This window comes from Hyperolius riggenbachi, chromosome 10 (assembly GCF_040937935.1).
Source record: "Hyperolius riggenbachi isolate aHypRig1 chromosome 10, aHypRig1.pri, whole genome shotgun sequence".
NCBI classification, from domain to species: domain Eukaryota; kingdom Metazoa; phylum Chordata; class Amphibia; order Anura; family Hyperoliidae; genus Hyperolius; species Hyperolius riggenbachi.
In genome coordinates this window covers 273,717,196-273,745,157 of record NC_090655.1, presented here as the reverse complement: position 1 = coordinate 273,745,157, position 27,962 = coordinate 273,717,196, and the positions used below count along the sequence as shown (strand labels likewise).

The 27,962-nt window shown below is 45.9% G+C and overlaps 2 protein-coding genes across 3 annotated transcripts in view; both read right to left on the bottom strand.

Moving 5' to 3' along the window:
• Positions 1 to 27,962, bottom strand: part of LOC137537209 (uncharacterized) — a 240,790-nt gene that overhangs the window by 61,286 nt on the left and 151,542 nt on the right. The window lies entirely within an intron of this gene.
• The window catches only part of LOC137535446 (uncharacterized), a 63,991-nt gene that overhangs the window by 26,376 nt on the left and 9,653 nt on the right, over positions 1 to 27,962 (bottom strand). The window contains exon 1 of one of the 2 annotated variants that reach the window (XM_068257275.1): positions 26,275 to 26,514. The exons of the other annotated variant lie outside the window; for it this stretch is intronic. Coding sequence (XP_068113376.1) covers positions 26,275 to 26,409 — 135 coding nt within the window. The 5' untranslated portion in view covers positions 26,410 to 26,514. Of the gene's footprint in view, positions 1 to 26,274; positions 26,515 to 27,962 lie in introns of those variants that run through there. 2 annotated transcript variants of the gene reach the window in all.

The following is a 27,962-nucleotide window of genomic DNA, read 5'->3' as shown; positions in this document are numbered from 1 at the left end:
GGGGGGACACAGGGGGACATGGCTATAAGATTTTTCCCCACTTGTTTACACTCTTCTTAGCACACTTAGGACATTTGGTGCTTCTAGCATGTATGGGGGGATTTGCTATTAGAGGACACCAGAGCTGAATGAAGTAGGTGAAATGAGGGGAGCAGGCATGTACAGGGGGCTGTCCTGATAATCACCCCTCCCCCGGTCTCCACTGCCCCCCTCCTTTCATATCTAAATACCTCCTGGTAGCCTCTTCTGGGTCACCAGAGTCAGGCTATAGTGTACAGGCGCTGGGCCCAGCTGTGCGCCCTACAGTGTGCGGCCGGGAGTGTTCTGCGGATGATGTACCTGTGACATAATGCGTAGAGGGCTTCTGGCTGAGCTCTGTAGGATGTATGCAGCCAGGCCAGCGCCTGCACACTAATGCCTGACTCTGGTGTCCCAGAAGAGGCTGCTGGAGGGTATTTAGATAGGAAAGGAGATGGCAGTGGAGAATGGGGGGAGAAGTGGCCCTCAGGAAAGCTCCCCATACATGCCTGCTCCCCTCATTTCTCCTACTTAATTCAGCTCTGGAAGCCTTTAACCGCTATGGTTGGTGGTATTCTTCAATGTTATTTTGCCTGAAATCTGCTGTTGAATGCACAGAAATGTGTAAAGGTGAAATGTAATGTGGATTTGCTTCAGTTCTGCAAAAAAAGTTAGTAAGCGAAAATGGGCCAATGTCCCTGTGACCATAACATAAACAGTGCGGCTGCTCAGGGGCGTAACTAGGAGTCACCGGGCCGCCCTGCAGAGAATCTGATGCCCTCCCCCACCCCCCCCTTGGGCCCGCTCAGGGCCATTTTGGGAGGGCTGGAGTGGACGCAGCATGAGGGGAGAGCCATGGCCACACATTGGCAGGGAGAGGGGTCAGTTCCCCCCTCCCTCACCTTGGGGCTCTCCCCTCTGTGCTCCCCTCCAGCTTAAATTAGTGTCTGTGCAGCGGGCAGATATATACCTTCCTTGCGTTCCATCGGGAATGTTCCTCCTTCTAGCGTCTGACGCTACTTCCGATATAAACAGGAAGTTGCGTCAGACACTAGAGTGAGGAGTATCCGCGGTGGAACGCAAGGAAGGTATGTATCTGCCCGCCGCTGCCCAGACACTAATGTAAGCTGGAGGGAAGCGTAGAAGGGGGAGCCCCGAGGTGAGGAAGGGGGGGGGGGGACAGTTACCCTCCCAGCCGAGTGTGGCCATGGCTTTCCCCTCATGCTGCGTCTCCTCCAGCCCCCCCAAAACGGCTCTGAGCAGGCCCCAGAGGGGGGCTCGGGCCCTCCACGCAGGAGCAGGGGCTGCAGGCCCTATTGTTACGCCCATGCGGCTGCTCTTCCCTATTCATAGGCTTAGAAGGCATCTGTGAGAGCAATAGGGAGAGGGGAGATCGCAGTACATGAGCTGGTACTCTGCACATTATCAGCTGTATGGGGTGTAACAGGAGCTGTACAGAGATAGTGCTGGTACTCTGCACATTATTAGCTATATGGGGTGTAACAGGAGCTGTATAGAGATAGTGCTGGTATTCTGCACATTATCAGCTGTATGGGGTGTAACAGGAGCTGTATAGAGATAGTGCTGGTACTCTGCACATTATCAGCTGTATGGGGTGTAACAGGAGGTGTATAGAGATAGTGCTGGTACTCTGAACATTATCAGCTGTATGGGGTGTAACAGGAGCTGTATAGAGATAGTGCTGGTACTCTGCACATTATCAGCTGTATGGGGTGTAACAGGAGCTGTATAGAGATAGTGCTGGTACTCTGCACATTATCAGCTGTATGGGGTGTAACAGGTGCTGTATAGAGATAGTGCTGGTATTCTGCACATTATCAGCTGTATGGGGTGTGACAGGAGCTATATAGAGATAGTGCTGGTATTCTGCACATTATCAGCTGTATGGAGTGTAACAGGAGCTGTATAGAGATAGTGCTGGTATTCTGCACATTATCAGCTGTATGGGGTGTAACAGGAGCTATATAGAGATAGTGCTGGTACTCTGCACATTATCGGCTGTATGGGGTGTAACAGGAGCTATATAGAGATAGTGCTGGTATTCTGCACATTATCAGCTGTATGGGGTGTAACAGGAGCTGTATAGAGATAGTGCTGGTATTCTGCACATTACCAGCTGTATGGGGTGTAACAGGAGCTGTATAGAGATAGTGCTGGTACTCTGCACATTATCAGCTGTATGGGGTGTAACAGGAGCTGTATAGAGATAGTGCTGGTATTCTGCACATTATCAGCTGTATGGGGTGTAACAGGAGCTGTATAGAGATAGTGCTGGTACTCTGCACATTATCAGCTGAATGGGGTGTAACAGGAGCTGTATAGAGATAGTGCTGGTACTCTGCACATTATCAGCTGTATGGGGTGTAACAGGAGCTGTGTAGAAATAGTGCTGGTATTCTGCACATTATCAGCTGTATGGGGTGTAACAGGAGCTGTATAGAGATAGTTCTGGTATTCTGCACATTATCAGCTGTATGGGGTGTAACAGGAGCTGTATATAGTGCTGGTATTCTGCGCATTATCAGCTGTATGGGGTGTAACAGGAGCTGTATAGAGATAGTGCTGGTATTCTGCACATTATCAGCTGTATGGGGTGTAACAGGAGCTGTATAGAGATAGTGCTGGTATTCTGCACATTATCAGCTGTATGGGGTGTACCAGGAGCTGTATAGAGATAGTGCTGGTACTCTGCACATTATCAGCTGTATGGGGTGTAACAGGAGCTGTATAGAGATAGTGCTGGTACTCTGCACATTATCAGCTGTATGGGGTGTAACAGGAGCTGTATAAAGATAGTGCTGGTATTCTGAACATTATCGGCTGTACATAGCAAGGAAATGAACAGCGCTACTTAAAAACAGGCAAGTGCCTACCTGCAAAAGAGTGCAAGCCCCACTTGTGGGATATAATACACACCGAGCATACACATGACCTGTCTACCACTGGAGGAGGATGTTAGTTTCCTGTAACAGCTTGCATGCAACCTATTAAGTACTCGTCCCTCCCACTGCGAAGAAGTCGATCCTCCATGGGAGGGGCCTAACACTAACTAAATCCTAACCTATGTATATGCATAGCCTGGGTGCAGCTAATCATACATAGGTTATGCATATACATAGGTTAGGATTTAGTTAACATCCTATCATCCTCCTCCAGTGGTAGACAGGTCATTTGTATGCTCGGTGTGTATTATATCCCACAAGTGGGGCTTGCACTCTTTTGCAGGTAGGCACTTGCCTGTTTTTAAGTAGCGCTGTTCATTTCCTTGCTATGTACTAATTTATTTCGTTTTTGGTCAGCTGCTCCCACTTAACAGCCATGCTTTTGGTGTATATGCAGAGCTTCTGTTTGGGTTCAAGGTGCGTTTGTAGTTTCTGGGGGGGCTCAGCGCACCTCTGATTGGAGGCCATTCGGAGGCGGCCTGGTGTTGCGCTGATCCACCTTTTGCACATTATCAGCTGTATGGGGTGTAACAGGAGTTGTATAGAGATAGTGCTGGTACTCTGCACATTATCAGCTGTATGGGGTGTAACAGGAGCTGTATAGAGATAGTGCTGGTACTCTGCACATTATCAGCTGTATGGGGTGTAACAGGAGCTGTATAAAGATAGTGCTGGTATTCTGAACATTATCAGCTGTATGGGGTGTAACAGGAGCTGTATAGAGATAGTGATGGTATTCTGCACATTATCAACTGTATGGGGTGTAACAGGAGCTGTATAGAGATAGTGATGATATTCTGCACATTATCAACTGTATGGGGTGTAACAGGAGCTGTATAGAGATAGTGCTGGTATTCAGCACATTATCAGCTGTATGGGGTGTAACAGGAGCTGTATAGAGATAGTGCTGGTACTCTGCACATTATCGGCTGTATGGGGTGTAACAGGAGCTGTATAGAGATACTGCTGGTATTCTGCACATTATCAGCTGTATGGGGTGTAACAGGAGCTCTATAGAGATAGTGCTGGTATTCTGCACATTATCAGCTGTATGGGGTGTAACAGGAGCTGTATAGAGATAGTGCTGGTACTCTGCACATTATCAGCTGTATGGGGTGTAACAGGAGCTGTATAGAGATAGTGCTGCTGGTATTCTGCACATTATCAGCTGTATAGGGTGTAACAGGAGCTGTATAGAGATAGTGCTGGTACTCTGCACATTATCAGCTGTATGGGGTGTAACAGGAGCTGTATAGAGATACTGCTGGTATTCTGCACATTATCAGCTGTATGGGGTGTAACAGGAGCTGTATAGAGATAGTGCTGGTATTCTGCACATTATCAGCTGTATGGGGTGTAACAGGAGCTGTATAGAGATAGTGCTGGTATTCTGCACATTATCAGCTGTATGGGGTGTAACAGGAGCTGTATAGAGATAGTGCTGGTATTCTGCACAGTATCAGCTGTATGGGGTGTAACAGGAGCTGTATAGAGATAGTGTAGGTACTCTGCACATTATCAGCTGTATGGGGTGTAACAGGAGCTGTATAGAGATAGTGCTGGTATTCTGCACATTATCAGCTGTATGGGGTGTAACAGGAGCTCTATAGAGATAGTGCTGGTACTCTGCACATTATCAGCTGTATGGGGTGTAACAGGAGCTGTATAGAGATAGTGCTGGTACTCTGCACAGTATCAGCTGTATGGGGTGTAACGGGAGCTGTATAGAGATAGTGTAGGTACTCTGCACATTATCAGCTGTATGGGGTGTAACAGGAGCTGTATAGAGATAGTGCTGGTACAGTGCACATTATCAGCTGTATGGGGTGTAACAGGAGCTGTATAGATATAGAGCTGGTACTCTGCACATTATCAGCTGTGTGGGGTGTAACAGGAGCTGTATAGAGATAGTGCTGGTACTCTGCACATTATCGGCTGTACATAGCAAGGAAATGAACAGCGCTACTTAAAAACAGGCAAGTGCCTACCTGCAAAAGAGTGCAAGCCCCACTTGTGGGATATAATACACACCGAGCATACACATGACCTGTCTACCACTGGAGGAGGATGTTAGTTTCCTGTAACAGCTTGCATGCAACCTATTAAGTACTCGTCCCTCCCACTGCGAAGAAGTCGATCCTCCATGGGAGGGGCCTAACACTAACTAAATCCTAACCTATGTATATGCATAGCCTGGGTGCAGCTAATCATACATAGGTTATGCATATACATAGGTTAGGATTTAGTTAACATCCTATCATCCTCCTCCAGTGGTAGACAGGTCATGTGTATGCTCGGTGTGTATTATATCCCACAAGTGGGGCTTGCACTCTTTTGCAGGTAGGCACTTGCCTGTTTTTAAGTAGCGCTGTTCATTTCCTTGCTATGTACTAATTTATTTCGTTTTTGGTCAGCTGCTCCCACTTAACAGCCATGCTTTTGGTGTATATGCAGAGCTTCTGTTTGGGTTCAAGGTGCGTTTGTAGTTTCTGGGGGGGCTCAGCGCACCTCTGATTGGAGGCCATTCGGAGGCGGCCTGGTGTTGCGCTGATCCACCTTTTGCACATTATCAGCTGTATGGGGTGTAACAGGAGTTGTATAGAGATAGTGCTGGTACTCTGCACATTATCAGCTGTATGGGGTGTAACAGGAGCTGTATAGAGATAGTGCTGGTACTCTGCACATTATCAGCTGTATGGGGTGTAACAGGAGCTGTATAAAGATAGTGCTGGTATTCTGAACATTATCAGCTGTATGGGGTGTAACAGGAGCTGTATAGAGATAGTGATGGTATTCTGCACATTATCAACTGTATGGGGTGTAACAGGAGCTGTATAGAGATAGTGATGATATTCTGCACATTATCAACTGTATGGGGTGTAACAGGAGCTGTATAGAGATAGTGCTGGTATTCAGCACATTATCAGCTGTATGGGGTGTAACAGGAGCTGTATAGAGATAGTGCTGGTACTCTGCACATTATCGGCTGTATGGGGTGTAACAGGAGCTGTATAGAGATACTGCTGGTATTCTGCACATTATCAGCTGTATGGGGTGTAACAGGAGCTCTATAGAGATAGTGCTGGTATTCTGCACATTATCAGCTGTATGGGGTGTAACAGGAGCTGTATAGAGATAGTGCTGGTACTCTGCACATTATCAGCTGTATGGGGTGTAACAGGAGCTGTATAGAGATAGTGCTGCTGGTATTCTGCACATTATCAGCTGTATAGGGTGTAACAGGAGCTGTATAGAGATAGTGCTGGTACTCTGCACATTATCAGCTGTATGGGGTGTAACAGGAGCTGTATAGAGATAGTGCTGGTATTCTGCACATTATCAGCTGTATGGGGTGTAACAGGAGCTGTATAGAGATAGTGCTGGTATTCTGCACATTATCAGCTGTATGGGGTGTAACAGGAGCTGTATAGAGATAGTGCTGGTATTCGGCACATTATCAGCTGTATGGGGTGTAACAGGAGCTGTATAGAGATAGTGCTGGTATTCTGCACAGTATCAGCTGTATGGGGTGTAACAGGAGCTGTATAGAGATAGTGTAGGTACTCTGCACATTATCAGCTGTATGGGGTGTAACAGGAGCTGTATAGAGATAGTGCTGGTATTCTGCACATTATCAGCTGTATGGGGTGTAACAGGAGCTCTATAGAGATAGTGCTGGTACTCTGCACATTATCAGCTGTATGGGGTGTAACAGGAGCTGTATAGAGATAGTGCTGGTACTCTGCACAGTATCAGCTGTATGGGGTGTAACGGGAGCTGTATAGAGATAGTGTAGGTACTCTGCACATTATCAGCTGTATGGGGTGTAACAGGAGCTGTATAGAGATAGTGCTGGTACAGTGCACATTATCAGCTGTATGGGGTGTAACAGGAGCTGTATAGATATAGAGCTGGTACTCTGCACATTATCAGCTGTGTGGGGTGTAACAGGAGCTGTATAGAGATAGTGCTGGTACTCTGCACATTATCGGCTGTACATAGCAAGGAAATGAACAGCGCTACTTAAAAACAGGCAAGTGCCTACCTGCAAAAGAGTGCAAGCCCCACTTGTGGGATATAATACACACCGAGCATACACATGACCTGTCTACCACTGGAGGAGGATGTTAGTTTCCTGTAACAGCTTGCATGCAACCTATTAAGTACTCGTCCCTCCCACTGCGAAGAAGTCGATCCTCCATGGGAGGGGCCTAACACTAACTAAAACCTAACCTATGTATATGCATAGCCTGGGTGCAGCTAATCATACATAGGTTATGCATATACATAGATTAGGATTTAGTTAACATCCTATCATCCTCCTAACAGCCATGCTTTTGGTGTATATGCAGAGCTTCTGTTTGGGTTCAAGAAGCGTTTGTAGTTTCTGGGGGGGCTCAGCGCACCTCTGATTGGAGGCCATTTGGAGGCGGCCTGGTGTTGCGCTGATCCACCTTTTGCACATTATCGGCTGTATGGGGTGTAACAGGAGCTGTATAGAGATAGTGCTGGTATTCTGCACATTATCAGCTGTATGGGGTGTAACAGGAGCTGTATAGAGATAGTGCTGGTATTCTGCACATTATCAGATGTATGGGGTGTAACAGGAGCTGTATAGAGATAGTGCTGGTATTCTGCACATTATCAGCTGTATGGGATGTAACAGGAGCTGTACAGAGATAGTGCTGGTATTCTGCACATTATCAGCTGTATGGGGTGTAACAGGAGTTGTATACAGACAGTGCTGGTATTCTGCACATTATCAGCTGTATGGGGTGTAACAGGAGCCGTATAGAGCTAGTGCTGGTACTCTGCACATTATCAGCTGTATGGGGTGTAACAGGAGCCGTATAGATCTAGTGCTGGTACTCTGCACATTATCAGCTGTATGGGGTGTAACAGTAGCTGTATAGAGATAGTGCTGGTACTCTGCACATTATCAGCTGTATGGGGTGTAACAGGAGCTGTATAGAGATAGTGCTGGTACTCTGCAAATTATCAGCTGTATGGGGTGTAACAGGAGCTGTATAGATATAGAGCTGGTATTCTCCACATTATCAACTGTATGGGGTGTAACAGGAGCTGTATAGAGATAGTGCTGGTATTCTGCACATTATCAGCTGTATGGGGTGTAACAGGAGCTGTATAGAGATAGTGCTGGTACTCTGCACATTATCAGCTGTATGGGGTGTAACAGGAGCTGTATAGAGATAGTGCTGGTACTCTGCACATTATCAGCTGCATGGGGTGTAACAGGAGCTGTATAGAGATAGTGCTGGTACTCTGCACATTATCAGCTGTATGGGGTGTAACAGGAGCTGTATAGAGATAGTGCTGGTACTCTGCACATTATCAGCTGTATGAGGTGTAACAGGAGCTGTATAGAGATAGTGCTGGTATTCTGCACATTATCAGCTGTATGGGGTGTAACAGGAGCTGTATAGAGATAGTGCTGGTACTCTGCACATTATCAGCTGTATGGGGTGTAACAGGAGCTGTATAGAGATAGTGCTGGTACACTGCACATTATCGGCTGTGTGGGGTGTAACAGGAGCTGTATAGAGCTAGTGCTGGTACTCTGCATATTATCGGCTGTGTGGGGTGTAACAGGAGCTGTATAGAGATAGTGCTGGTATTCTGCACATTATCGGCTGTATGGGGTGTAACAGGAGCTGTATAGAGATAGTGCTGGTATTCTGCACATTATCAGCTGTATGGGGTGTAACAGGAGCTGTATAGAGATAGTGCTGGTACTCTGCACATTATCAGCTGTATGGGGTGTAACAGGAGCTGTATAGAGATAGTGCTGGTATTCTGCACATTATCAGCTGTATGGGGTGTAACAGGAGCTGTATAGAGATAGTGCTGGTACTCTGCACATTATCAGCTGTATGGGGTGTAACAGGAGCTGTATAGAGATAGTGCTGGTATTCTGCACATTATCAGCTTTATGGGGTGTAACAGGAGCTGTATAGAGATAGTGCTGGTACTCTGCACATTATCAGCTGTATGGCGTGTAACAGGAGCTGTATAGAGATAGTGCCGGTACTCTGCACATTATCAGCTGTATGGGGTGTAACAGGAGCTGTATAGAGATAGTGCTGGTACTCTGCACATTATCAGCTGTATGGGGTGTAACAGGAGCTGTATAGAGATAGTGCTGGTACTCTGCACATTATCAGCTGTATGGGGTGTAACAGAAGCTGTATAGAGATAGCGCTGGTACTCCGCACATTATCAGCTGTATGGGGTGTAACAGGAGCTGTATAGAGATAGTGCTGGTATTCTGCACATTATCAGCTGTATGGGGTGTAACAGGAGCTGTATAGAGATAGTGCTGGTACTCTGCACATTATCAGCTGTATGGGGTGTAACAGGAGCTGTATAGAGATAGTGCTGGTACTCTGCACATTATCAGCTGTATGGGGTGTAACAAGAGCTGTATAGAGATAGTGCTGGTATTCTGCACATTATCAGCTGTATGGGGTGTAACAGGAGCTGTATAGAGATAGTGCTGGTATTCTGCACATTATCAGCTGTATGGGGTGTAACAGGAGCTGTATAGAGATAGTGCTGGTATTCTGCACATTATCAGCTGTATGGGGTGTAACAGGAGCTGTATAGAGATAGTGCTGGTACTCTGCACATTATCAGCTGTATGGGGTGTAACAGGAGCTGTATAGAGATAGTGCTGGTATTCTGCACATTATCAGCTGTATGGGGTGTAACAGGAGCTGTATAGAGATAGTGCTGGTATTCTGCACATTATCAGCTGTATGGGGTGTAACAGGAGCTGTATAGAGATAGTGCTGGTACTCTGCACATTATCAGCTGTATGGGGTGTAACAGGAGCTGTATAGAGATAGTGCTGGTACTCTGCACATTATCAGCTGTATGGGGTGTAACAAGAGCTGTATAGAGATAGTGCTGGTATTCTGCACATTATCAGCTGTATGGGGTGTAACAGGAGCTGTATAGAGATAGTGCTGGTACTCTGCACATTATCAGCTGTATGGGGTGTAACAGGAGCTGTATAGAGATAGTGCTGGTACTCTGCACATTATCAGCTGTATGGGGTGTAACAGGAGCTGTATAGAGATAGTGCTGGTACTCTGCACATTATCAGCTGTATGAGGTGTAACAGGAGCTGTATAGAGATAGTGCTGGTATTCTGCACATTATCAGCTGTATGGGGTGTAACAGGAGCTGTATAGAGATAGTGCTGGTACTCTGCACATTATCAGCTGTATGGGGTGTAACAGGAGCTGTATAGAGATAGTGCTGGTACACTGCACATTATCGGCTGTGTGGGGTGTAACAGGAGCTGTATAGAGCTAGTGCTGGTACTCTGCATATTATCGGCTGTGTGGGGTGTAACAGGAGCTGTATAGAGATAGTGCTGGTATTCTGCACATTATCGGCTGTATGGGGTGTAACAGGAGCTGTATAGAGATAGTGCTGGTATTCTGCACATTATCAGCTGTATGGGGTGTAACAGGAGCTGTATAGAGATAGTGCTGGTACTCTGCACATTATCAGCTGTATGGGGTGTAACAGGAGCTGTATAGAGATAGTGCTGGTATTCTGCACATTATCAGCTGTATGGGGTGTAACAGGAGCTGTATAGAGATAGTGCTGGTACTCTGCACATTATCAGCTGTATGGGGTGTAACAGGAGCTGTATAGAGATAGTGCTGGTATTCTGCACATTATCAGCTGTATGGGGTGTAACAGGAGCTGTATAGAGATAGTGCTGGTACTCTGCACATTATCAGCTGTATGGGGTGTAACAGGAGCTGTATAGAGATAGTGCCGGTACTCTGCACATTATCAGCTGTATGGGGTGTAACAGGAGCTGTATAGAGATAGTGCTGGTACTCTGCACATTATCAGCTGTATGGGGTGTAACAGGAGCTGTATAGAGATAGTGCTGGTACTCTGCACATTATCAGCTGTATGGGGTGTAACAGAAGCTGTATAGAGATAGCGCTGGTACTCCGCACATTATCAGCTGTATGGGGTGTAACAGGAGCTGTATAGAGATAGTGCTGGTATTCTGCACATTATCAGCTGTATGGGGTGTAACAGGAGCTGTATAGAGATAGTGCTGGTACTCTGCACATTATCAGCTGTATGGGGTGTAACAGGAGCTGTATAGAGATAGTGCTGGTACTCTGTACATTATCAGCTGTATGGGGTGTAACAAGAGCTGTATAGAGATAGTGCTGGTATTCTGCACATTATCAGCTGTATGGGGTGTAACAGGAGCTGTATAGAGATAGTGCTGGTATTCTGCACATTATCAGCTGTATGGGGTGTAACAGGAGCTGTATAGAGATAGTGCTGGTATTCTGCACATTATCAGCTGTATGGGGTGTAACAGGAGCTGTATAGAGATAGTGCTGGTACTCTGCACATTATCAGCTGTATGGGGTGTAACAGGAGCTGTATAGAGATAGTGCTGGTATTCTGCACATTATCAGCTGTATGGGGTGTAACAGGAGCTGTATAGAGATAGTGCTGGTATTCTGCACATTATCAGCTGTATGGGGTGTAACAGGAGCTGTATAGAGATAGTGCTGGTACTCTGCACATTATCAGCTGTATGGGGTGTAACAGGAGCTGTATAGAGATAGTGCTGGTACTCTGCACATTATCAGCTGTATGGGGTGTAACAAGAGCTGTATAGAGATAGTGCTGGTATTCTGCACATTATCAGCTGTATGGGGTGTAACAGGAGCTGTATAGAGATAGTGCTGGTACTCTGCACATTATCAGCTGTATGGGGTGTAACAGGAGCTGTATAGGGATAGTGCTGGTACTCTGCACATTATCAGCTGTATGGGGTGTAACGGGAGCTGTATAGAGATAGTGCTGGTACTCTGCACATTATCGGCTGTATGGGGTGTAACGGGAGCTGTATATAGTGCTGGTACTCTGCACATTATCGGCTGTATGGGGTGTAACGGGAGCTGTATAGATATAGTGCTGGTACTCTGCACATTATCAGCTGTATGGGGTGTAACAGGAGCTGTATAGAGATAGTGCTGGTACGCTGCACATTATCACCTGTATGGGGTGTAACAGGAGCTGTATAGAGATAGTGCTGGTACTCTGCACATTATCAGCTGTATGGGGTGTAACAGGAGCTGTATAGAGATAGTGCTGGTACTCTGCACATTATCAGCTGTATGGGGTGTAACAAGAGCTGTATAGAGATAGTGCTGGTATTCTGCACATTATCAGCTGTATGGGGTGTAACAGGAGCTGTATAGAGATAGTGCTGGTACTCTGCACATTATCAGCTGTATGGGGTGTAACAAGAGCTGTATAGAGATAGTGCTGGTATTCTGCACATTATCAGCTGTATGGGGTGTAACAGGAGCTGTATAGAGATAGTGCTGGTACTCTGCATATTATCAGCTGTATGGGGTGTAACAGGAGCTGTATAGAGATAGTGCTGGTACTCTGCACATTATCAGCTGTATGGGGTGTAACAGGAGCTGTATAGAGATAGTGCTGGTACTCTGCACATTATCGGCTGTATGGGGTGTAACGGGAGCTGTATAGAGATAGTGCTGGTACTCTGCACATTATCGGCTGTATGGGGTGTAACGGGAGCTATATAGAGATAGTGCTGGTACTCTGCACATTCTCAGCTGTATGGGGTGTAACAGGAGCTGTATAGAGATAGTGCTGGTATTCTGCACATTATCAGCTGTATGGGGTGTAACAGGAGCTGTATAGAGATAGTGCTGGTATTCTGCACATTATCAGCTGTATGGGGTGTAACAGGAGCTGTATAGAGATAGTGCTGGTACTCTGCACATTACCAGCTGTATGGGGTGTAACAGGAGCTGTATAGAGATAGTGCTGGTACTCTGCACATCATCAGCTGTATGGGGTGTAACAGGAGCTGTATAGAGATAGTGCTGGTACTCTGCACATTATCAGCTGTATGGGGTGTAACAGGAGCTGTATAGAGATAGTGCTGGTACACTGCACATTATCAGCTGTATGGGGTGTAACAGGAGCTGTATAGAGATAGTGCTGGTACTCTGCACATTATCAGCTGTATGGGGTGTAACAGGAGCTGTATAGAGATAGTGCTGGTACACTGCACATTATCAGCTGTATGGGGTGTAACAGGAGCTGTATAGAGCTAGTGCTGGTACACTGCACATTATCGGCTGTGTGGGGTGTAACAGGAGCTGTATAGAGCTAGTGCTGGTATTCTGCACATTATCGGCTGTATGGGGTGTAACAGGAGCTGTATAGAGCTAGTGCTGGTATTCTGCACATTATCGGCTGTATGGGGTGTAACAGGAGCTGTATAGAGATAGTGCTGGTATTCTGCACATTATCGGCTGTATGGGGTGTAACAGGAGCTGTATAGAGATAGTGCTGGCATTCTGCACATTATCAGCTGTATGGGGTGTAACAGGAGCTGTATAGAGATAGTGCTGGTACTCTGCACATTATCAGCTGTATGGGGTGTAACAGGAGCTGTATAGAGATAGCGCTGGTACTCTGCACATTATCAGCTGTATGGGGTGTAACAGGAGCTGTATAGAGATAGCGCTGGTACTCCGCACATTATCAGCTGTATGGGGTGTAACAGGAGCTGTATAGAGATAGTGCTGGTATTCTGCACATTATCAGCTGTATGGGGTGTAACAGGAGCTGTATAGAGATAGTGCTGGTACTCTGCACATTATCAGCTGTATGGGGTGTAACAGGAGCTGTATAGAGATAGTGCTGGTACTCTGCACATTATCAGCTGTATGGGGTGTAACAGGAGCTGTATAGAGATAGTGCTGGTACTCTGCACATTATCAGCTGTATGGGGTGTAACAGGAGCTGTATAGAGATAGTGCTGGTACTCTGCACATTATCAGCTGTATGAGGTGTAACAGGAGCTGTATAGAGATAGTGCTGGTATTCTGCACATTATCAGCTGTATGGGGTGTAACAGGAGCTGTATAGAGATAGTGCTGGTACTCTGCACATTATCAGCTGTATGGGGTGTAACAGGAGCTGTATAGAGATAGTGCTGGTACACTGCACATTATCGGCTGTGTGGGGTGTAACAGGAGCTGTATAGAGCTAGTGCTGGTACTCTGCATATTATCGGCTGTGTGGGGTGTAACAGGAGCTGTATAGAGATAGTGCTGGTATTCTGCACATTATCGGCTGTATGGGGTGTAACAGGAGCTGTATAGAGATAGTGCTGGTATTCTGCACATTATCAGCTGTATGGGGTGTAACAGGAGCTGTATAGAGATAGTGCTGGTACTCTGCACATTATCAGCTGTATGGGGTGTAACAGGAGCTGTATAGAGATAGTGCTGGTATTCTGCACATTATCAGCTGTATGGGGTGTAACAGGAGCTGTATAGAGATAGTGCTGGTACTCTGCACATTATCAGCTGTATGGGGTGTAACAGGAGCTGTATAGAGATAGTGCTGGTATTCTGCACATTATCAGCTTTATGGGGTGTAACAGGAGCTGTATAGAGATAGTGCTGGTACTCTGCACATTATCAGCTGTATGGGGTGTAACAGGAGCTGTATAGAGATAGTGCCGGTACTCTGCACATTATCAGCTGTATGGGGTGTAACAGTAGCTGTATAGAGATAGTGCTGGTACTCTGCACATTATCAGCTGTATGGGGTGTAACAGGAGCTGTATAGAGATAGTGCTGGTACTCTGCACATTATCAGCTGTATGGGGTGTAACAGAAGCTGTATAGAGATAGCGCTGGTACTCCGCACATTATCAGCTGTATGGGGTGTAACAGGAGCTGTATAGAGATAGTGCTGGTATTCTGCACATTATCAGCTGTATGGGGTGTAACAGGAGCTGTATAGAGATAGTGCTGGTACACTGCACATTATCGGCTGTGTGGGGTGTAACAGGAGCTGTATAGAGCTAGTGCTGGTACTCTGCATATTATCGGCTGTGTGGGGTGTAACAGGAGCTGTATAGAGATAGTGCTGGTATTCTGCACATTATCGGCTGTATGGGGTGTAACAGGAGCTGTATAGAGATAGTGCTGGTATTCTGCACATTATCAGCTGTATGGGGTGTAACAGGAGCTGTATAGAGATAGTGCTGGTACTCTGCACATTATCAGCTGTATGGGGTGTAACAGGAGCTGTATAGAGATAGTGCTGGTATTCTGCACATTATCAGCTGTATGGGGTGTAACAGGAGCTGTATAGAGATAGTGCTGGTACTCTGCACATTATCAGCTGTATGGGGTGTAACAGGAGCTGTATAGAGATAGTGCTGGTATTCTGCACATTATCAGCTGTATGGGGTGTAACAGGAGCTGTATAGAGATAGTGCTGGTACTCTGCACATTATCAGCTGTATGGGGTGTAACAGGAGCTGTATAGAGATAGTGCCGGTACTCTGCACATTATCAGCTGTATGGGGTGTAACAGGAGCTGTATAGAGATAGTGCTGGTACTCTGCACATTATCAGCTGTATGGGGTGTAACAGGAGCTGTATAGAGATAGTGCTGGTACTCTGCACATTATCAGCTGTATGGGGTGTAACAGGAGCTGTATAGAGATAGTGCTGGTACTCTGCACATTATCAGCTGTATGGGGTGTAACAGGAGCTGTATAGAGATAGTGCTGGTACACTGCACATTATCGGCTGTGTGGGGTGTAACAGGAGCTGTATAGAGCTAGTGCTGGTACTCTGCATATTATCGGCTGTGTGGGGTGTAACAGGAGCTGTATAGAGATAGTGCTGGTATTCTGCACATTATCGGCTGTATGGGGTGTAACAGGAGCTGTATAGAGATAGTGCTGGTATTCTGCACATTATCAGCTGTATGGGGTGTAACAGGAGCTGTATAGAGATAGTGCTGGTACTCTGCACATTATCAGCTGTATGGGGTGTAACAGGAGCTGTATAGAGATAGTGCTGGTATTCTGCACATTATCAGCTGTATGGGGTGTAACAGGAGCTGTATAGAGATAGTGCTGGTACTCTGCACATTATCAGCTGTATGGGGTGTAACAGGAGCTGTATAGAGATAGTGCTGGTATTCTGCACATTATCAGCTTTATGGGGTGTAACAGGAGCTGTATAGAGATAGTGCTGGTACTCTGCACATTATCAGCTGTATGGGGTGTAACAGGAGCTGTATAGAGATAGTGCCGGTACTCTGCACATTATCAGCTGTATGGGGTGTAACAGTAGCTGTATAGAGATAGTGCTGGTACTCTGCACATTATCAGCTGTATGGGGTGTAACAGGAGCTGTATAGAGATAGTGCTGGTACTCTGCACATTATCAGCTGTATGGGGTGTAACAGAAGCTGTATAGAGATAGCGCTGGTACTCCGCACATTATCAGCTGTATGGGGTGTAACAGGAGCTGTATAGAGATAGTGCTGGTATTCTGCACATTATCAGCTGTATGGGGTGTAACAGGAGCTGTATAGAGATAGTGCTGGTACACTGCACATTATCGGCTGTGTGGGGTGTAACAGGAGCTGTATAGAGCTAGTGCTGGTACTCTGCATATTATCGGCTGTGTGGGGTGTAACAGGAGCTGTATAGAGATAGTGCTGGTATTCTGCACATTATCGGCTGTATGGGGTGTAACAGGAGCTGTATAGAGATAGTGCTGGTATTCTGCACATTATCAGCTGTATGGGGTGTAACAGGAGCTGTATAGAGATAGTGCTGGTACTCTGCACATTATCAGCTGTATGGGGTGTAACAGGAGCTGTATAGAGATAGTGCTGGTATTCTGCACATTATCAGCTGTATGGGGTGTAACAGGAGCTGTATAGAGATAGTGCTGGTACTCTGCACATTATCAGCTGTATGGGGTGTAACAGGAGCTGTATAGAGATAGTGCTGGTATTCTGCACATTATCAGCTGTATGGGGTGTAACAGGAGCTGTATAGAGATAGTGCTGGTACTCTGCACATTATCAGCTGTATGGGGTGTAACAGGAGCTGTATAGAGATAGTGCCGGTACTCTGCACATTATCAGCTGTATGGGGTGTAACAGGAGCTGTATAGAGATAGTGCTGGTACTCTGCACATTATCAGCTGTATGGGGTGTAACAGGAGCTGTATAGAGATAGTGCTGGTACTCTGCACATTATCAGCTGTATGGGGTGTAACAGAAGCTGTATAGAGATAGCGCTGGTACTCCGCACATTATCAGCTGTATGGGGTGTAACAGGAGCTGTATAGAGATAGTGCTGGTATTCTGCACATTATCAGCTGTATGGGGTGTAACAGGAGCTGTATAGAGATAGTGCTGGTACTCTGCACATTATCAGCTGTATGGGGTGTAACAAGAGCTGTATAGAGATAGTGCTGGTATTCTGCACATTATCAGCTGTATGGGGTGTAACAGGAGCTGTATAGAGATAGTGCTGGTATTCTGCACATTATCAGCTGTATGGGGTGTAACAGGAGCTGTATAGAGATAGTGCTGGTATTCTGCACATTATCAGCTGTATGGGGTGTAACAGGAGCTGTATAGAGATAGTGCTGGTACTCTGCACATTATCAGCTGTATGGGGTGTAACAGGAGCTGTATAGAGATAGTGCTGGTATTCTGCACATTATCAGCTGTATGGGGTGTAACAGGAGCTGTATAGAGATAGTGCTGGTATTCTGCACATTATCAGCTGTATGGGGTGTAACAGGAGCTGTATAGAGATAGTGCTGGTACTCTGCACATTATCAGCTGTATGGGGTGTAACAGGAGCTGTATAGAGATAGTGCTGGTACTCTGCACATTATCAGCTGTATGGGGTGTAACAAGAGCTGTATAGAGATAGTGCTGGTATTCTGCACATTATCAGCTGTATGGGGTGTAACAGGAGCTGTATAGAGATAGTGCTGGTACTCTGCACATTATCAGCTGTATGGGGTGTAACAGGAGCTGTATAGGGATAGTGCTGGTACTCTGCACATTATCAGCTGTATGGGGTGTAACGGGAGCTGTATAGAGATAGTGCTGGTACTCTGCACATTATCGGCTGTATGGGGTGTAACGGGAGCTGTATATAGTGCTGGTACTCTGCACATTATCGGCTGTATGGGGTGTAACGGGAGCTGTATAGATATAGTGCTGGTACTCTGCACATTATCAGCTGTATGGGGTGTAACAGGAGCTGTATAGAGATAGTGCTGGTACGCTGCACATTATCACCTGTATGGGGTGTAACAAGAGCTGTATAGAGATAGTGCTGGTACTCTGCACATTATCAGCTGTATGGGGTGTAACAGGAGCTGTATAGAGATAGTGCTGGTACTCTGCACATTATCAGCTGTATGGGGTGTAACAAGAGCTGTATAGAGATAGTGCTGGTATTCTGCACATTATCAGCTGTATGGGGTGTAACAGGAGCTGTATAGAGATAATGCTGGTACTCTGCACATTATCAGCTGTATGGGGTGTAACAGGAGCTGTATAGAGATAGTGCTGGTACTCTGCACATTATCAGCTGTATGGGGTGTAACAGGAGCTGTATAGAGATAGTGCTGGTACTCTGCACATTATCGGCTGTATGGGGTGTAACGGGAGCTGTATAGAGATAGTGCTGGTACTCTGCACATTATCGGCTGTATGGGGTGTAACGGGAGCTATATAGAGATAGTGCTGGTACTCTGCACATTATCAGCTGTATGGGGTGTAACAGGAGCTGTATAGAGATAGTGCTGGTATTCTGCACATTCTCAGCTGTATGGGGTGTAACAGGAGCTGTATAGAGATAGTGCTGGTATTCTGCACATTATCAGCTGTATGGGGTGTAACAGGAGCTGTATAGAGATAGTGCTGGTACTCTGCACATTACCAGCTGTATGGGGTGTAACAGGAGCTGTATAGAGATAGTGCTGGTACTCTGCACATCATCAGCTGTATGGGGTGTAACAGGAGCTGTATAGAGATAGTGCTGGTACTCTGCACATTATCAGCTGTATGGGGTGTAACAGGAGCTGTATAGAGATAGTGCTGGTACACTGCACATTATCAGCTGTATGGGGTGTAACAGGAGCTGTATAGAGATAGTGCTGGTACTCTGCACATTATCAGCTGTATGGGGTGTAACAGGAGCTGTATAGAGCTAGTGCTGGTACACTGCACATTATCGGCTGTGTGGGGTGTAACAGGAGCTGTATAGAGCTAGTGCTGGTATTCTGCACATTATCGGCTGTATGGGGTGTAACAGGAGCTGTATAGAGCTAGTGCTGGTATTCTGCACATTATCGGCTGTATGGGGTGTAACAGGAGCTGTATAGAGATAGTGCTGGTATTCTGCACATTATCGGCTGTATGGGGTGTAACAGGAGCTGTATAGAGATAGTGCTGGTATTCTGCACATTATCAGCTGTATGGGGTGTAACAGGAGCTGTATAGAGATAGTGCTGGTACTCTGCACATTATCAGCTGTATGGGGTGTAACAGGAGCTGTATAGAGATAGTGCTGGTACTCTGCACATTATCAGCTGTATGGGGTGTAACAGGAGCTGTATAGAGATAGCGCTGGTACTCCGCACATTATCAGCTGTATGGGGTGTAACAGGAGCTGTATAGAGATAGTGCTGGTATTCTGCACATTATCAGCTGTATGGGGTGTAACAGGAGCTGTATAGAGATAGTGCTGGTACTCTGCACATTATCAGCTGTATGGGGTGTAACAGGAGCTGTATAGAGATAGTGCTGGTACTCTGCACATTATCAGCTGTATGGGGTGTAACAGGAGCTGTATAGAGATAGTGCTGGTATTCTGCACATTATCAGCTGTATGGGGTGTAACAGGAGCTGTATAGAGATAGTGCTGGTACTCTGCACATTATCAGCTGTATGGGGTGTAACAGGAGCTGTATAGAGATAGTGCTGGTATTCTGCACATTATCAGCTGTATGGGGTGTAACAGGAGCTGTATAGAGATAGTGCTGGTACTCTGCACATTATCAGCTGTATGGGGTGTAACAGGAGCTGTATAGAGATAGTGCTGGTATTCTGCACATTATCAGCTGTATGGGGTGTAACAGGAGCTGTATAGAGATAGTGCTGGTACTCTGCACATTATCAGCTGTATGGGGTGTAACAGGAGCTGTATAGAGATAGTGCTGGTACTCTGCACATTATCAGCTGTATGGGGTGTAACAAGAGCTGTATAGAGATAGTGCTGGTATTCTGCACATTATCAGCTGTATGGGGTGTAACAGGAGCTGTATAGAGATAGTGCTGGTACTCTGCACATTATCAGCTGTATGGGGTGTAACGGGAGCTGTATAGAGATAGTGCTGGTACTCTGCACATTATCGGCTGTATGGGCTGTAACGGGAGCTGTATAGATATAGTGCTGGTACTCTGCACATTATCGGCTGTATGGGGTGTAACAGGAGCTGTATAGATATAGTGCTGGTACTCTGCACATTATCAGCTGTATGGGGTGTAACAGGAGCTGTACAGAGATAGTGCTGGTACTCTGCACATTATCAGCTGTATGGGGTGTAACAGGAGCTGTATAGAGATAGTGCTGGTACTCTGCACATTATCAGCTGTATGGGGTGTAACAGGAGCTGTATAGAGATAGTGCTGGTACGCTGCACATTATCACCTGTATGGGGTGTAACAGGAGCTGTATAGAGATAGTGCTGGTACTCTGCACATTATCAGCTGTATGGGGTGTAACAGGAGCTGTACAGAGATAGTGCTGGTACTCTGCACATTATCAGCTGTATGGGGTGTAACAGGAGCTGTATAGATATAGTGCTGGTACTCTGCACATTACCAGCTGTATGGGGTGTAACAGGAGCTGTACAGAGATAGTGCTGGTATTCTGCACATTACCAGCTGTATGGGGTGTAACAGGAGCTGTACAGAGATAGTGTAGGTACTCTGCACATTATCAGCTGTATGGGGTGTAACAGGAGCTGTACAGAGATAGTGTAGGTACTCTGCACATTATCAGCTGTATGGGGTGTAACAGGAGCTGTATAGAGATAGTGTTGGTACTCTGCACATTATCAGCTGTATGGGGTTTAACAGGAGCTGTATAGAGATAGTGCTGGTATTCTGCACATTATCAGCTGTATGGGGTGTAACAGGAGCTGTATAGAGATAGTGCTGGTACGCTGCACATTATCACCTGTATGGGGTGTAACAGGAGCTGTATAGAGATAGTGCTGGTACTCTGCACATTATCAGCTGTATGGGGTGTAACAGGAGCTGTATAGAGATAGTGCTGGTACTCTGCACATTATCAGCTGTATGGGGTGTAACAGGAGCTGTATAGAGATAGTGCTGGTATTCTGCACATTATCAGCTGTATGGGGTGTAACAGGAGCTGTATAGAGATAGTGCTGGTACTCTGCACATTATCAGCTGTATGGGGTGTAACAGGAGCTGTATAGAGATAGTGCTGGTACTCTGCACATTATCAGCTGTATGGGGTGTAACAGGAGCTGTATAGAGATAGTGCTGGTACTCTGCACATTATCGGCTGTATGGGGTGTAACGGGAGCTGTATAGAGATAGTGCTGGTACTCTGCACATTATCGGCTGTATGGGGTGTAACGGGAGCTGTATAGAGATAGTGCTGGTACTCTGCACATTATCGGCTGTATGGGGTGTAACGGGAGCTGTATAGAGATAGTGCTGGTACTCTGCACATTATCAGCTGTATGGGGTGTAACAGGAGCTGTATAGAGATAGTGCTGGTACTCTGCACATTATCAGCTGTATGGGGTGTAACAGGAGCTGTATAGAGATAGTGCTGGTACTCTGCACATTATCAGCTGTATGGGGTGTAACAGGAGCTGTATAGAGATAGTGCTGGTACTCTGCACATTATCAGCTGTATGGGGTGTAACAGGAGCTGTATAGAGATAGTGCTGGTACTCTGCACATTATCTGCTGTATGGGGTGTAACAGGAGCTGTACAGAGATAGTGCTGGTATTCTGCACATTACCAGCTGTATGGGGTGTAACAGGAGCTGTACAGAGATAGTGCTGGTATTCTGCACAGTATCAGCTGTATGGGGTGTAACAGGAGCTGTATAGAGATAGTGTAGGTACTCTGCACATTATCAGCTGTATGGGGTGTAACAGGAGCTGTATAGAGATAGTGTTGGTACTCTGCACATTATCAGCTGTATGGGGTGTAACAGGAGCTGTATAGAGATAGTGCTGGTATTCTGCACATTATCAGCTGTATGGGGTGTAACAGGAGCTGTATAGAGATAGTGCTGGTACTCTGCACATTATCAGCTGTATGGGGTGTAACAGGAGCTGTATAGAGATAGTGCCGGTACTCTGCACATTATCAGCTGTATGGGGTGTAACAGGAGCTGTATAGAGATAGTGCTGGTACTCTGCACATTATCAGCTGTATGGGGTGTAACAGGAGCTGTATAGAGATAGTGCTGGTACTCTGCACATTATCAGCTGTATGGGGTGTAACAGGAGCTGTATAGAGATAGCGCTGGTACTCCGCACATTATCAGCTGTATGGGGTGTAACAGGAGCTGTATAGAGATAGTGCTGGTATTCTGCACATTATCAGCTGTATGGGGTGTAACAGGAGCTGTATAGAGATAGTGCTGGTACTCTGCACATTATCAGCTGTATGGGGTGTAACAGGAGCTGTATAGAGATAGTGCTGGTACTCTGCACATTATCAGCTGTATGGGGTGTAACAGGAGCTGTATAGAGATAGTGCTGGTATTCTGCACATTATCAGCTGTATGGGGTGTAACAGGAGCTGTATAGAGATAGTGCTCGTATTTTGCACATTATCAGCTGTATGGGGTGTAACAGGAGCTGTATAGAGATAGTGCTGGTACTCTGCACATTATCAGCTGTATGGGGTGTAACAGGAGCTGTATAGAGATAGTGCTGGTACTCTGCACATTATCAGCTGTATGGGGTGTAACAGGAGCTGTATAGAGATAGTGCTGGTATTCTGCACATTATCAGCTGTATGGGGTGTAACAGGAGCTGTATAGGGATAGTGCTGGTACTCTGCACATTATCAGCTGTATGGGGTGTAACGGGAGCTGTATAGAGATAGTGCTGGTACTCTGCACATTATCACCTGTATGGGGTGTAACGGGAGCTGTATAGAGATAGTGCTGGTACTCTGCACATTATCAGCTGTATGGGGTGTAACAAGAGCTGTATAGGGATAGTGCTGGTACTCTGCACATTATCAGCTGTATGGGGTGTAACAGGAGCTGTATAGGGATAGTGCTGGTACTCTGCACATTATCAGCTGTATGGGGTGTAACGGGAGCTGTATAGAGATAGTGCTGGTACTCTGCACATTATCACCTGTATGGGGTGTAACGGGAGCTGTATAGAGATAGTGCTGGTACTCTGCACATTATCAGCTGTATGGGGTGTAACAGGAGCTGTATAGGGATAGTGCTGGTACTCTGCACATTATCAGCTGTATGGGGTGTAACGGGAGCTGTATAGAGATAGTGCTGGTACTCTGCACATTATCAGCTGTATGGGGTGTAACGGGAGCTGTATAGAGATAGTGCTGGTACTCTGCACATTATCAGCTGTATGGGGTGTAACAGGAGCTGTATAGAGATAGTGCTGGTACTCTGCACATTATCAGCTGTATGGGGTGTAACAAGAGCTGTATAGAGATAGTGCTGGTATTCTGCACATTATCAGCTGTATGGGGTGTAACAGGAGCTGTATAGAGATAGTGCTGGTACTCTGCACATTATCAGCTGTATGGGGTGTAACAGGAGCTGTATAGAGATAGTGCTGGTACTCTGCACATTATCAGCTGTATGGGGTGTAACAGGAGCTGTATAGAGATAGTGCTGGTACTCTGCACATTATCGGCTGTATGGGGTGTAACGGGAGCTGTATAGAGATAGTGCTGGTACTCTGCACATTATCGGCTGTATGGGGTGTAACGGGAGCTGTATAGAGATAGTGCTGGTACTCTGCACATTATCGGCTGTATGGGGTGTAACGGGAGCTGTATAGAGATAGTGCTGGTACTCTGCACATTATCAGCTGTATGGGGTGTAACAGGAGCTGTATAGAGATAGTGCTGGTACTCTGCACATTATCAGCTGTATGGGGTGTAACAGGAGCTGTATAGAGATAGTGCTGGTATTCTGCACATTATCAGCTGTATGGGGTGTAACAGGAGCTGTATAGGGATAGTGCTGGTATTCTGCACATTATCAGCTGTATGGGGTGTAACGGGAGCTGTATAGGGATAGTGCTGGTACTCTGCACATTATCAGCTGTATGGGGTGTAACGGGAGCTGTATAGAGATAGTGCTGGTACTCTGCACATTATCAGCTGTATGGGGTGTAACAGGAGCTGTATAGAGATAGTGCTGGTACTCTGCACATTATCAGCTGTATGGGGTGTAACAGGAGCTGTATAGAGATAGTGCTGGTACTCTGCACATTATCAGCTGTATGGGGTGTAACAGGAGCTGTATAGAGATAGTGCTGGTATTCTGCACATTATCACCTGTATGGGGTGTAACAGGAGCTGTATAGAGATAGTGCTGGTACTCTGCACATTATCGGCTGTATGGGGTGTAACGGGAGCTGTATAGAGATAGTGCTGGTACTCTGCACATTATCAGCTGTATGGGGTGTAACAGGAGCTGTATAGAGATAGTGCTGGTACTCTGCACATTATCAGCTGTATGGGGTGTAACAGGAGCTGTATAGAGATAGTGCTGGTACTCTGCACATTATCAGCTGTATGGGGTGTAACAGGAGCTGTATAGAGATAGTGCTGGTACTCTGCACATTATCAGCTGTATGGGGTGTAACAGGAGCTGTATAGAGATAGTGCTGGTACTCTGCACATTATCAGCTGTATGGGGTGTAACAGGAGCTGTATAGAGATAGTGCTGGTACTCTGCACATTATCTGCTGTATGGGGTGTAACAGGAGCTGTACAGAGATAGTGCTGGTATTCTGCACATTACCAGCTGTATGGGGTGTAACAGGAGCTGTACAGAGATAGTGCTGGTATTCTGCACAGTATCAGCTGTATGGGGTGTAACAGGAGCTGTATAGAGATAGTGTAGGTACTCTGCACATTATCAGCTGTATGGGGTGTAACAGGAGCTGTATAGAGATAGTGTTGGTACTCTGCACATTATCAGCTGTATGGGGTGTAACAGGAGCTGTATAGAGATAGTGCTGGTATTCTGCACATTATCAGCTGTATGGGGTGTAACAGGAGCTGTATAGAGATAGTGCTGGTATTCTGCACATTATCAGCTGTATGGGGTGTAACAGGAGCTGTATAGAGATAGTGCTGGTACTCTGCACATTATCAGCTGTATGGGGTGTAACAGGAGCTGTATAGAGATAGTGCTGGTATTCTGCACATTATCAGCTGTATGGGGTGTAACAGGAGCTGTATAGAGATAGTGCTGGTACTCTACAGATTGTAGGCGGAGCTCTGGAGTTGGGCTGATCAAACCCAGAAAGCTTCACTGTTAAAAGGAGAGTTCCCCAACCCTGTCCTCAAGGCCCAACAGTACATGTTTTGCAGGAAACCACACAGAATCACAGGTGAGTTGCAGTAGAGCTGATTAACTAATTCTGTGGATTTATATAAAACGTACAGTGTTGGTGAGCCCTGAGGACAGGGTTGTGGAACGCTGGCTTAAAGGACAAGTGAAGGGAGAGGTATATGGAGGCTGCCATATTTATTTTCTTTTAAACAGTTGCCTGACATCCTCCTGATCTTTGTCTGCACTTGTGTCTGAATATATACTGGACATATGACTACAGTAAGTATTAGAGTGTGAGCCCCTCTGAGAGACAGTCAGCGACATGACTATAAACACTGTAAAGCGCTGCAGAAAATATCAGTGCTGCATTAACACTAAATAATAATAATAAATCACACACAGGAAACAAGCATGCAGATAATCCAGTGAGACTTCAGTCAGAAACATCTTTTCTGCATGCTTGTTCAGGGGCTATAGATAAATGTATGAGAGGCAGAGGATCAGCAGGACAGCCAGGAAACTTGCATTCAGGGTTGTAACTAAAGAGGGCAAGTCCTGATATCCCAGGGGGCCCAGCCAACACAGTCACGGTGCAGTTTGCTGTGAGGTTGCAGGTCCATGTAGGGCAATGTCTAAGGTGCCAGAACATTTGTGCCTATATAGGCTGCTGTGGGGTAAATTTGGGCCTGCAGCCCCCATATTGCTGTCACTTCAGGTGTGTTATAATGCCCATCAGGAGTAGAAGGTGCTGTTGATAAATGAATCAGGCTTACCTGTAACAATGGAATCTCATGATTGGGCACCTCTGCATCTGCCATGGCTCTGTGTACAGACAGGACAGGACACACACTCTCAGGGACTTCTGGGTAATGGCAGCCAGTGGGTGGTGGCATCATGACATCATACATGCCTATGTGAGGCTAGGGTCGCCATTTTGGAGACTGGCAGGAGGTTTCCATACATAGTATTGTCTGCCCTTACTATGTAAGAGTCATGTAGTGTGGGCAGTTAGCAGATCATGTAGGGGGACTTTATACTTTAGTACACAAGGAAATATTCAGAACACAATTATGTGGTGGACATAAGGCCACAAAATACGACAGTAGCTCAAAAGTAATTATAGATAATCTTCTGCTGCCATCTAGTGGTCTGTTGTCAGAATTGCACTTGATAGAATTATGACTGAAAAAGAAAATTGAGTTTCATAAAGTGATCAGGCTGTTATAGGTGGTGCTGTGACCTATGAGTTGCAAGGAAAGAGCAAAATGTAGAAAAGAGGTCATCAGGTAGATGATTGAGATCTTCTTGCTGAAGACTGATCAGAGTCCTATTATACTCCTTTCCCTTTGTTATTATTAAAGTGTTTTTTTTGGCAAGTTTAGTTTTGCATATGCCTGGTCACTTTATGATGCTGACCAAAATTACTAGCAGCCTACTACCCTGATATTTTCACACATGACTGGCAATTCTTTTTATATGTCTAGGTACAACTAGGATCTGTCAGGAGTATGCTGCAAGATCCTTGAACTATTGGATCACAAACCTAATTGGTTGTCACTCGTAGACTAATACCACTCTCATGGTTCTCCAGTAGGCCACGAAGAATAACCCAATCCGCTACTTGAAAAATGTTCACCTTGATTGGGTTCTTCCCTTGCAACTCTTAGGCCATAACTATCTCTAACAAAGCCTGATCACTTTATGATGCTGTTAAGAGCTTTACTACACCTTACTCTGTTCCACGATTGGTTGCTATTGGTACCCTACTGTCATTCATTACTCTCTTTGTTTATAATAACCTCTTAGTCCTAGTTACTTGCTCTAAAAAAAATGACTGGCAAGCCGTTAATTGTTCTAAACTCCTGGTTTATTTTTTAGCTTTTGAAAAATATAACCTTGTATTTTGTATAATAACATTATTTTTTCCCTTGCACATTTTAGGTTATATCTTTTGTAAGGAAATCGCTCTCTCAATGTTTTACATGGTGTGACGCTGTCGATATGACATATCGAATGCGTCATGAAGCCACAAACGCAAGTTTCATTGCAAGCGACCAAAATGACATTTTGGATGGGTTAAAGTAAGTGGCTGCCGACTTTAGTGGTGAATAGCAAAGCTCACATACATGAAACACCACATTTGCAGGGTATGTTAAGGAGGAATGTCAGAGCAAGAGAGAAAAAAGACTTTATAGTTTTTGAGAAAATTGATGTTAGAGTTAGAGGAAAAGGGGGTGTGGCCAAGAAGTAAGCAGACCTGTCTCCCCATCCTCTGCTGTGCAATCCGCTGCCAATCATCTGGTACTGCTTCCTATTTCTCTTCATGTGTAGTGATTAGTGTTCCTGGACACCTGCCGATGACCTGGAGCATCTCAAGGAGGCCGGGGACTCTGCTGCATCCCTGCGTGGCTCTGAGGTGCACCTGGCGGCCATCTTAAAAGAAACGGAGCAAGGGAGTGCA